The sequence below is a fragment of the Hippocampus comes genome, unplaced genomic scaffold (genome assembly GCF_001891065.2).
Source record: "Hippocampus comes isolate QL1 unplaced genomic scaffold, H_comes_QL1_v1.1 scaffold83, whole genome shotgun sequence".
NCBI lineage: Eukaryota > Metazoa > Chordata > Actinopteri > Syngnathiformes > Syngnathidae > Hippocampus > Hippocampus comes.
In genome coordinates, this window is record NW_017805281.1 from 584,563 (window position 1) to 596,263 (window position 11,701).

An 11,701-nucleotide genomic window follows, 5' to 3' on the forward strand; every position below is an offset into this window, starting at 1 on the left:
GGATCGGAAAATGAATGAATGAATAACTTTGATGATGGAAGTGCAAAGGGAGACAACTGCTTGTGCCGGAGCAGCAGGTGGTGCCACACGGGCCAAAAATAACTCCTACCCTTCACACACACACTAAAACCACTCACCCTTGAGTTTTATTGGCGTGCGAGATTTTTCTTTTTTGTTTGGTGGTGAGCCTGAGAATTTTTTTTTGCTGTGTGGGAGTTTTTTTTTGGGGGGGGGGCGAGTATGAGAGGTGTTTTGGTGGGTTTGAAAACATTCACATGAACTTAGACAACTCCGCTATTGAGCAAAAGAAATCGGACACCTTGGGGAAGTCCGAGGTTAATGAAAACATATTGCAGAAGGTTCTTGAATAAAATGAAAGCATTTGCTACATGGGTGAGAGGAATTTATTTCAGACAGAATTCATTATTATTATTATTAATATTCACACTTCTATACAATATGCCATTCAATCCAGAGGTCATCTTAATACTTAATTCACCAAAAGTCAACCATTTCAAAGACAGCCTATTAAAGTACATCGTGTATAAAACAGATGACATGAGGAGAGACATTAGGCAGCCGTTCAAGCTTTTCTCCAGAGTAAAAAGTGGGGCGCGTTTGCCTAATTTCAAGATTGATCACGTTATCATACAAGCGCCGAGAGCCCACTTTGCGTGTTAGTCTGTACATGAATTCATATGGACTAGAGTTCATAGCAGTGACACTGATAAGACAAAAAAAAAAAAAAAGATCACAATGCAAAGGGCACTCGGAAACGTAAAACAGTTCAATTTTTTCCCACTTGGTAGCAAAGCTCGTCACCGCTCCGTCGGTGACGCTCTTTTGTTTCCCCCCGCCACCAAGCATCAATCATACGCACGCACTCGCACACAAATACCTATACACAAGATAAAAATCGATATATTTAAATTTCAATATTAATGATATTACTGGATTCCACGATAAAAGGCAAACGAGAAGTAGTGACAGCATTCAACTAAACAGGAGGGCAAATCCACAATTTCCTTTTCCCACCCCCAAAGAATCCCACTTCAACTTTCAGCTCGACTGGCCTGCTGTGACCCACAGGGCACACAGCGTGTTCCCTTTTGAGGCCGACGAGGCCGACCCTTTTCCTTTTTCCTTCCTTGAGTCTTTTTTTTTTTTTCCTTTTTCTTTTGCCCCTTTTTCCGTTGGTCCGAACAAAGAAACAAAGATTTTCATGGCACAGATGCCAACCGGTGCTGAGGCAGAAACGTGGGATGAAGAACATGGCACAAGTACTGTGTTTTGAGAGAAAGTAACTTCCGTGGAGGAGGCGATGGGAGGCGCAGGATGAACAACAATACACACTTGCCATGAAATGGGGTTAAGTGCATTAAGGGGTTAACAGCGTTCAGTCAGAGCTGGGTATCCACAAAAAAAGCATCCGGGCCCTATTCAGGTGTGTGTGTGTGTGTGTGTGTGTGTGTGGAGGGGGGATGGGGGGGGGGGGTCCAGCAGTTCAGTTCGGGCACAAATGCAGATGTTGAAATATTTGGAGTTAACCGTTATGCATGAAGAAGTTGGCACAAAAAAAAAAAAAAAAAAGAAAGAAAGAAAAGCCGACAGGACGAAACAAAAACATCAACTAGACTTCCAGTGATTTCGTCCACCGCTGACAGGATGACTGGCAAGAGGACGCACGTGTGTATGTTTCTGTGTGTGTGTATGTGTGCTGATATCGTATAATGGATTTATATCAGGGTGTAGGGGAAGGGCGGTTTCCTTACAAGAGGAGACAGCAATTGCTCTCTGTGGTTTTTTCTCTGTTTCTTTGACCTAAAAAAAAAAAAAGGAAAGCAGAGATGAGAAGAAGTGAGATTGTTGATGATGATGATGATGATGATGACGATAATTCAGGAATGGCTATATTGTGTTTGATGCAATTTTCCCTGTAAGGAAATACTCTCAAATGTCAAGTACGAGCTGGATATCAATCGGGATATTTTATTCATCCCGTACGGGAAATTAAATCCTGTCCTCAGCAATAGTCACATATATAAATTAATTTTATTGACACGTACTAAGAACCAGCAAAGTAAAAATGCAAGGCGCAGCATTTAGGAGGGATCACAAGTTTAAAATGCAACTTCAACAAGAACCCCCCCCCCCCAAAAAAAAAACAACTTAATATTAGTTGCGTGGATGTTGTGTGTCGGCATAATGGGGGAAAAAAAAAAAAGGATACACCTGATAAGTTCTATTTGCACACTAAAATTGAGTTTATCTCATGCATCCTAAAGCGCTTAAAATAATAATAATAATAATAATAATAATAATAATAATAATAATAATAGGGCCTATTTGGAGCCCAATTCCTCCATTGTTTTGGTTGTGGCAACTGCTCAAAACATCAACATATGGTTATTATTGGGCAGAAAAATGTCCAAGAACTCATGGAAACATCCCAAAGTGTTGAAATTAGCTCGAGAGTAAAGCTACAAACTCTCTTGTTGGACACTTGAACTGCCTGAGAAGTGTCGTATGCCTCGACCTCTTTTCTTAAACGTAAAATGAAATGAAACTCAGCTTCATCTTCTTAACTTGGCAAAGTCCCTTCTCCATTTTGGAGAAAATTTAAGACTTTTAAGTGCGCCTCTATAGTCGTGAAAATACGGTATTCTGCGATTTTTGCACCCCGAGGTGCTAAGAAAACAGTTAGGGCTGCCAATCAAACTCGTTTAGGATTTAAAAATCACAAATCCATGTCGCGGTTTTGCTTTCCAACGCTCGTGTACACATTTGTCTCTCCTCAAGCGATGACATCTCCGGTGGGATGAGATCAGGTTGAAGTGAGGATAAAAGCACCCAGGAGGGTGCAAATAAGGAAATGAGATCAAGTCAAGACCGGCAGTGAGGAAGTTGGTCGACGACAGCGTGTAACCTGGGATTTAAATCCAGCACGGCATTATGGACGCGCGGCGCGCGGGTCTATTTTGTGTGCTCACCATGAGAGTTGGGCTCTGGCAGTGTTTCCCTGGCAACCAGGTGCATGACAGTGGTTCGCCCCGGGGGCAGCTTCAATGCTGCAAGAAACAATACGGTGATTCTCGGTCATCTCTCGGCGAATGATAAGAAACAGGAAAACGGCTGAGGAGACAGCGGGACGTTTTAGTCTGGAGTGGAAGAAATCAAGTGGGAGTCTCACCTCCGAGGGTCACGTTGCCATGAAGAAAGCGTCCCTGGAAGATGAGGCGCAGTATGCTCGGGCTGCTTACCCGCTCCTCCTCCCATCCTGGATAGACAAAGAGAAATTGGGAGAGATGAGAGTTACGGCATAAATTGCTCTGGGGAAATGGAGTCACCCTTCGTTCACATATTCATAAAAATATAGTGCACGCCTTCAAACAACCCAGGCTTAAAGTTTAGAAAAAAAAACTGACAGAAGAAGTATAACGGAGCCAAAATATTTACAATGCGTACAATTGCATTGAATTATCCACGGGGGAGGCCGAGGGGAGACTCATGATTTTATTCATTCATTCACGCCTCAAACACGTGCGATGAAAAGTGTTCTTCCAGTGTCCGACATTAATGGTGGCCCGACGACCCGGTTCCAAGGCCTGGCAGCATCGGGCCACCTGAAGTTCGCTGTTGCTGGCCCGAGACCAGGGACACCAGAACAAATTTCGCATAATGTGATCAAATCAACACGTTCTCGCTTTTTTCAAAAAATATCTAAGGCTCAAAATTTTGAGTTTTAACTACTTAAATTGATTCTTGGCATTTTAGACCTACTATGCATCGATCCCATTCACTGACCCCTTGTGCGCTACATAAGTAGCGTACGTTCTGGCCACTAAGTCGATCACGCCACGATTACTTCCACAGGTATTTTGTCATGTATTGTTTTAAATTCCATTATCTAGCTACTGGGGGGGGGGGGGGGGGGGGGGGGGGGGGGGGGAGAGTGCGGATGTTTTTTTTTTTTAATTAAGTGGTGGCCTAGGTGGCCCGCTGATGTGCTCATGTGCATTTTGATCAATAAGACTGGTCAGCCATCATATATTATGAGGAATTTTTCTATATACACAGTCAGAGAAGACATCTGTGAGCAGCACCATCATGGTTGGTGCTGTAATACTTGCGGCCTTGGGTAAACACTGACGCTGAAACCTAGACCTGACAGGAAATTTCAACATGACGTCTCACTCGCTCGCACGCGCAGTTTTTGCTCGGTGGCGCAACTTTGGTTAGGAAAACCCCCCAAAACAAAACAAAAAAAAAAAACTCTTTCAGGTCATTTGACGAAGGCAAACAAGAACCTCACCCGTGGGCCAGTTTTCAAAAACGTGCTTCGCGATGTCCGTGGCCGAGTCGTTTGGCGAAAAGGTGAAGTCCTGCGTTTTCCCGCTAACCAGGATGAGGCGAAGGTGCACCTGAGACATCAAAACATCATATTCGTTAGCAACACCACACCGTCATCGCATCCCGGGAATCCGTCCCCGGCCGAACGGGTCCGCCTCCTCTAACCTCGGCCGGCACGGGGGGACACGACGAGGAGACGGGCATTCCGCTCTAATGAGATTTAGCCCCGCAGCCGATCCCCACCCTTCTGACGCCGCCGCCCCGAATGAGCACCGTTTGCCAGACTCCGTCAGAGAAAAGGGGCGGGGCCGGATGGGCGGCCAGCTCCCAAGCATCCCTCTCTGTCTGTCTGTCGGGCTAATGCGCTAACCGCAGGTGTCCCAGACAGCTCTGGGCCATGTTATTAAATTTGCATGGCCAGGGCGTAGCAAAGAAGGGAGGGTGTTGGGCTTTAACGTGTGCTTGGGAGGTGCTTTAATTGGGGAGGGGGCGACCACTAAGTAACATGCTGGGACAAAGAACTAAAAATAGAACGGGGTCACCTCTTTCATAAATTTTTTTTTTGAAAATGCAGCAGGAATTCCAAAAGACTTCAGGGTGGTAAAAATCAAACACACACACCCACACACACACACACACACACACACACACACACACACACACACACACACACACACACACAATATGCGTCAAAATGGAGAAATTATTCAGAGGCTCACAGTTCAAATGTTGGCAAGTCATTGTTCATTTCCTTCAAGTGATGTAAGAAGTTCTCGTTTCTTCTTTCGTGCGAGAAAGTAAGAACAGCCACGACGGGACTTTTGAAAAAGTTTCGACAAGTGTATGCCGATTCGATCACGTGATCGGAAAGCACTTGGTCTAATTGTTCCGTTCGTGTAACATTTGGATTGAGAGGAAATCAATGAGTCAGCCAAAAGGTAAGATAAGACAGGAGATAGAAATGGAATTTGCTTGTGTCGGTATTTTGTGCTGCACCACTGATATGCTATTAAAAATATATATTTTAAAAATTGTTCACTTGGTTGGAACCGCAGCTGCAAAAAAAAAAAAAAAAAAAAAAAGTTCGAAAGACTTAAAATTTGCAATAACTTTTAAATGGGTGAGATTTTCGTGAAACTATTTTCATTGTCTTGTCCTATAGGTCTCTCTATATTGCGGATTTTTAACAACCGCAGGTGAGTCAAGAACGTTTCGCGAACTATATTCCCATTATTTCCCGGGTGGAAAAAAACTGCTTCATAATATCAACAAATGTGGTTAAAAGTGTTTTTTCCCTCCACTGGAGGTAGAAGACAAATGCACGACGCTTTCAGGTGATTTTTTTTTTTTTTGTGCCAAAGACGAAATGCGGAACTCATCCCAACTTCAGTCGTGTCTACTCGCTCACGGTTTGCGAGCGTCACGAAAGAGACGAGGTGAGAAGAACAAAGACTTCACCACGAGGTGTGACGTCAAGGCAGGGCAATCCCGCTCTCTTGATCTGTTGACAAATACGCCCCCCCCCCCTTTCCCGCGGTTGCCCCTCCCCCCTCTGAACCGAATAACCTCAAAGTGGGGTCTACATACCCATGTCATATTAACAAGCTTCCCCTCCCCGTGCCCCCTTTCATCGGCCATCAAATGAAAACAAGCTCCAATCTGCCCCGTTTCCCGTGGCAACATCTTGCATCGACAGCGTCCTTGAGGTTCTCCAATCCAAAGGGCCTGCACATCAAATCCTTCAAACGCTGTTAGAATGACTTTTTTTTTTTTTTATTGTGATAATGAGGGGCTTGCGGGGCTCTCAAAGGCTTAGCCGCTCTTGATAGTCTTACATTTTCCTAAAAAAATAAAACACCAGCAACTGCTTTCGCTAAAGAGTCACGCTTCTAGATTGGACAAGATGTCCGACATCATGAAGGATTAATGCACCTTTGACGGGAAACATAACTCCTTTTCGTTTTGCCAAATACAACAAATCCTTGTGATGATCACATTTTAATATGTTTGTATGAATCCAATGAAACAAAAAAAAAAGCCTCGATGAGCCTTTTCACACAAACACGTTTTTATACAAACTTTGAACGTACTAACATTCACTTGCTGCTTCCACGTTTTAATTGAGTTCAAAACCTTGAACGCCAGTAAAAAAAAAAAATAAATAAATAACAAACCCAGCACAAATTGACCTTGATGAAAACATCAAAAAATGAAAAGCTCATTTTTAATGAGCCACACTTTTCAAATGTAAGCTGCCCCCATGAGAAAAAAAAAACAACCATATTTCAACGCATCGCCACCTTGACACACACACACACACACACACACACACACACACACACACACACACACACACACACACACACACACACACACACAAAAAAAAAGCCTTTTTTTCGTAAATGTTTTCTTGCTTTGTTAATCGACAACCAAATGTAAGACACACATAAAACCCACTTTGTGTCGTTTACCATCCAAAAGCTGCCTCTAGTCCTGATTTGAGAAAGAAAGGATTCTTTAATCATATCTACGCGTGCACATGCGACATCCTGAGCTTGCTTATTTAGCCGCCGCTATAACTGAACACTCGCCAGGACAGAAATACCTGTCAAGTGACAAAACCCACCCGCAAAAAAAATCGTACACATTGATCTGTGTGTGTGTGTGTGTGTGTGTGTGTGTGTGTGTGTGTGTGTGTGTGTGTGTGTGTGGGTGTGGGGGGGTGTGTGTGTGGGTTGTGTGTGTGTGTGTGTGTGTGTGTGTGTGTTGCCAATTCGGGAACAGGAGGCACGGCGGTCAGGACTTAAGCGCCGGCCGGGGTACAATCAATGGCCGTCGCAACCTTTAAAGGAAAGTAGGGCAATGTTTTAACCGAGATTAGACAGATGGCGTTCACGCGGGCAGCAGTCACTGTCTCAGTCAAGTGTTTACGGACATTGGTTAATCCGTTACCCTGGACCCGCGTCCGCCCGCCCAACCGCACACCTACCCACCAACACAAGCCCAAAAAAAAACAAAACAAAGCAAAAAAAGGCATCGTTGTAGGGAAAAAAAATAGTTCTCAGCTTTTACATAATAGCAAGACAAATGAATACTTGTCTGGACTTGGCAGTGAAGAAAAAAAAAAATCATAGTCGCCATAATCATAACCAGAATTGAAACAAGTTCAGTTTGCGGTTCCCGTCAGCCAGGAGAAGTGGCCTATAATGTTACATGTATTATGGATTGTAAGAAATATTTGTAATATCAATAATCTTATTTGTTTGATGACACAACAGAGTCCTGAGTTGTGATTTCAACTTTTGAGGTGTGCACAGTAAATCTTCGCATCTGACATCACAGTTCATCTTTTTTTTTTTTAATAAATTAATTTAGCTTTGCTTCTCTGCAAGAAAATACAGTCTTGTTGCAATAAACAAGATAACGAACAAATAAAACTGTTGATTACAGAAAAACGAAATATAATTGTATTACTTCATAAAAGCCTTGCTTCGGGTCCCTGGAATGAACCAAAAAAACAAAACAAAAAAACCTTGCTCCAGAATATTTGAAAATTGCTCCTCAAATGAAGTCACTGACTCACAAAACTATGCTGCAAAGACAAATATAATATTTGGGAGCTTTGGGAATGGTACAGAAATGTAGCTATTTCCATGGACTGAATTTATAAAAGGGAACCAATAATTTAGGACAGACCGTTTTTTTTGTTCAAATGTCAATAAAAGCTGAGAATTTTATTTTTTCCTCCCATCATCCTATTGTCTTCTGGCAGACGCCCTTTATCATTTCCAATCAAAAGAAGACTTACTGGTAGAACAAAAGTATCTAAGTCAACATTTGCCAAGGGTGTGACATATTCCGGCATTGACTTGACGTTTCTTTGTGTAACGCCTCAAGGTGCACAAAGCGGCACCAAAAATCTGGCTAATAGGAAAACGGTAATTGGTGTCAAGGAAGTATATTGACGCGCTGCATCTCGGCTGTTGCGAAATCAGTGTATGTCTGGGAGGAGCTAAGTTTAGCTGGCGTCGCTAAGCAGAATTTATGGAGTCTTTGCCTGGCCAAATATATTCACAATGTAAGTCCATACAAAGCAAGAATGGGTTGATTTCATCGTACGTATTTATCGACCAGTCTACCCAGATCAACAGAGTGTCATTTTGGGGAAATTCTGTCTCATCGCTAATTTAAATTAGGCCCAGTGTTCCATCTCTCTTGGAAGCAAATTAATAACTTGCGTGAAATCATCTTTTCAACTGGCACTTCATACATTCAAACTACAACTGCAGAGAAGAAGGCGGAAACCATTTAAGCCTTTTATTAGTTTTACCCGGCGCTGACTGCCTGTCAGAAGTGGTCACTCTGAACAAGCCACATTCTTGATTGCGCATTTTGAGAGCCGATGGAAGCGCTTTTTACCGCGTTTCACTTTGTTGGCATGAGTCACCCTCCAACTAAACACCACAACCGGCGACATAAGAACACACGTCCTTGTTTTAATTGTGACTTGCAAATTCCTCCGAAGAGCAAGTACCGTATTTTCCGCACTATCAAGCGCTTCGGAGTATAAGGCGCACCTTCAATGTATGGCCGATTTTAAAACTGTTTTCATATATAGGGCGCAGCGCATTATAAGGCGCATCGAAGCTACAATAGCGGCTGTGGTTGCATTATGCAACCACTAGATGGAGTTACGCTAAAGAGAATACAATGCAATACAGCTTTTTTTAATAGAGAGCTTTCACAACCGTTGCAGCTGTAGCGAAGCGCTTTACAGAACATTTAAAATACTACATCCAAGAAATCAGAATATTGATCCATATATAAGGCGCATCAGATTATAAGGCGCACTGTCGGCTTTGGAGAAAATCGAATGCTTTGAGGTGTGCCTTATCGTGCGGAAAATATGGCATATGTTTCACAAGAGTCTAACATTTTCCAAATTCATAGGAGGCAACCCCCCCCGCCCAAAAAACTTATCGGTGACGACGAGCATTTTTCAAACCCCTAAGTGTATCTTTATGATATATTTTTCTCGGCTTCTGCCGATTTTTATGTAAATTGGTCAATTCGCAGACACATTTTTTTAAGACCAACTCATGGGCAAGTCCATTGAGGTTACTTTGACCCACCACAAAGGCTCATTCCGTCATTTCCGATGCTACTTTCATGAATTTTATCAACGACAAGTGCCTCCTGACTGTGATATACTTCGTCCTTGCTGTGTATTTTTACAACTTCAAGTTCATAACCGTCATTATGATATTGAAAGACTTGAGAGTTTGAAGTGGGCATGAGCAGACATAAAATCGGGTGAGGGACGATCATGTTTTTCAGACGTAGAGGCTCAGAGACCTTGTCTTTTGGAGGCTCAGGCTGGTTGCATTCACGGGCCAATGCCACTGTAAATGTCTTTTTATTCGTCGAAGGAAGAATACGAAACATGACATGATTGGGAGTGGTATCTAAAATTACATTTTTATAACAAATCAGTCCAACAAACAAGTGATAAGTGAAAAGTGCTTTGTTACTACGCGCGTTACGTCAGAGCGATCAGGTGAACTGCTCAAAACTGGCCAAAATAACGCTGCGCGGGGCATATCTTAAAACTTTTTTTTTCAAGGAATCAGACGCAGTTGATATTTGCACTATTATTATTTATACACACACTGCCGTATCGAATGAAGGACAACTAATTTTCAGAGGTGATTCATTTCACACGATTGGCTGGCGTTGGAGGCTGCCACCTATCCTGGCTGTCCTGGTGACCCGGAAGACTAAGTGACGCTTTGCGGCTGAATTTTTGGCTGATTTTGGAACTGGATGTTGATTTTTTCTTTATATTTTAAAAGTGTAAATGAATTATAATTGATAGCGATTAAATTCGGTGTATGAAATTCAGATTCAGAATCTGATGATACAGGTATACGCCTATTTGGCTAAGTCAAATGACTGAAATGGTTTGTTTACTCGTGAAGTCATTCGAGAGCACTTCGACTTTTTTCACCGTGTTACGTCATTGTGATCAAATGTGCGAAACGTTGAGCAATGGGTGCAAATTGCAAAGGATTCCCAAGGTAAGCACAATATGTACTGGTGAGGCTGACTGACCATGTCAAGGTCCCGGTGGGTGCTCATAACTCAGCGAGGAGACGAGGCAGCGTAGCCGGAGCAGAGAGGAGGCAGGACGGGTGTGCTTCAGCTGCAGCAGACGGGGCCAGAGCCCTGGCAACAAATAACACGACGACGTTTTTATAACCTTTTACAAGCGACGCAACTGCACGGCATCAATTATGTGGACGGCGGCGTCGTAATATCAAGTGCTTGTTCTACCTAGATTTGACATAAAATCCGTCAGGGTGCCTGACAAAATCGAGCCCATCGAAGTGCGGAAAAGGAAAGGGGGGGGGGGTTGATTCGGCTAACGTTAGCATTAGCTAACGCCAAACCTGCCGCCGCTGGCTATTAGGAAGCTAAGTGGCTAAGAGCAAAATCCACGCCGTTCATTTGCTTGACGTCGAGCTCACCTGCATTTGACGACGGCGGTCAAAATGCGCATTCAGCAGCGTGGAAGAATCATCGAGTGGCGCTTCTCTGACGGGGGTAAATATCGAGTGCAGATGGACAAGGCTGAATGTAGAACTCGTCGGCTAATGGACGGGAAGACGCCGGATGTCAGCTGATTGTAAACACACAAAACAGCCGCAATGCACGCCGGGAAATGACGTTTCGACACGACGACCGTTCATTCAGAAACAAAATTGACATAATAGTACGATTTATGACAGAGGTGGCAGTAATATAAAATAAAAAAATGTTTTCAAATGTCGGGATAAAAAAAGTCAGAAAATACATACGCCAGTAGAAATACCTGATGAACCAACTTGAATGCTGTCACAAAGTATTTGTACTTCATACCACTGGTACTGCATTGTAGTTATTGCACCTTTTAAATGTTGTGTGACTTAATTAATTTTATAATACAAATTTCAAATTTCTTGGTTAAATAAAAAGTCAATTTGGAAGCTGTCTTTAACTGTCTTTGATATGTCTGTGCATTTTCTGCTCATTCACATTAACCATCAAGGGCAAATGAACCCACACGAGTGTATTAATAAAAGCTCTCCGCAAGGATCCCCAGTTTAATAAATCATCCAGCTTCCTATCAAAGCAATATTTCTTTTTTAAAATTCAACCAACAGTTAAAGATGAGTAACAAAACACACAAATTGTACTGCACAGTACTTTGTATGTTTCAGTGTAACTGGGACAATATGTTAATCATCACACAAGTGATCAGCGAAGAAGAAAAAAAACACACATCAAACATGAATTTTAGGTTCTAAATCTA

The 11,701-nt window shown here is 42.8% G+C and overlaps 1 protein-coding gene across 1 annotated transcript; it reads right to left on the reverse strand.

The window, feature by feature from the left end:
• Positions 1-386: 386 nt before the first annotated feature.
• Positions 387-11,038, reverse strand: ubl3b (ubiquitin-like 3b). Its single transcript, XM_019871383.1, has 6 exons — positions 10,878-11,038; positions 10,462-10,575; positions 4,313-4,421; positions 3,191-3,277; positions 2,991-3,068; positions 387-1,821 (listed from the first exon to the last, which is right to left on the reverse strand). The coding sequence occupies exons 2-6, from the start codon at positions 10,486-10,488 to the stop codon at positions 1,769-1,771; spliced, it is 354 nt and encodes a 117-aa protein (XP_019726942.1). The 5' UTR covers positions 10,489-10,575; positions 10,878-11,038; the 3' UTR covers positions 387-1,768.
• Positions 11,039-11,701: the final 663 nt, after the last annotated feature.

What these genes read in the sequence shown, in the direction of transcription:
- ubl3b (XM_019871383.1), bottom strand. Translation starts at nt 10,488, where the DNA reads ATGAGCACCCACCGGGACCTTGACATG. An exon ending in CCCACCGGGACCTTGACATG is followed by an intron (nt 4,422 to 10,461) that starts GTCAGTCAGCCT and finishes TTGATGTCTCAG; the next exon opens with GTGCACCTTCGCCTCATCCT. An exon ending in GCCAGAGCCCAACTCTCATG is followed by an intron (nt 1,822 to 2,990) that starts GTGAGCACACAA and finishes TTTTTTTTTTAG; the next exon opens with GTCAAAGAAACAGAGAAAAA.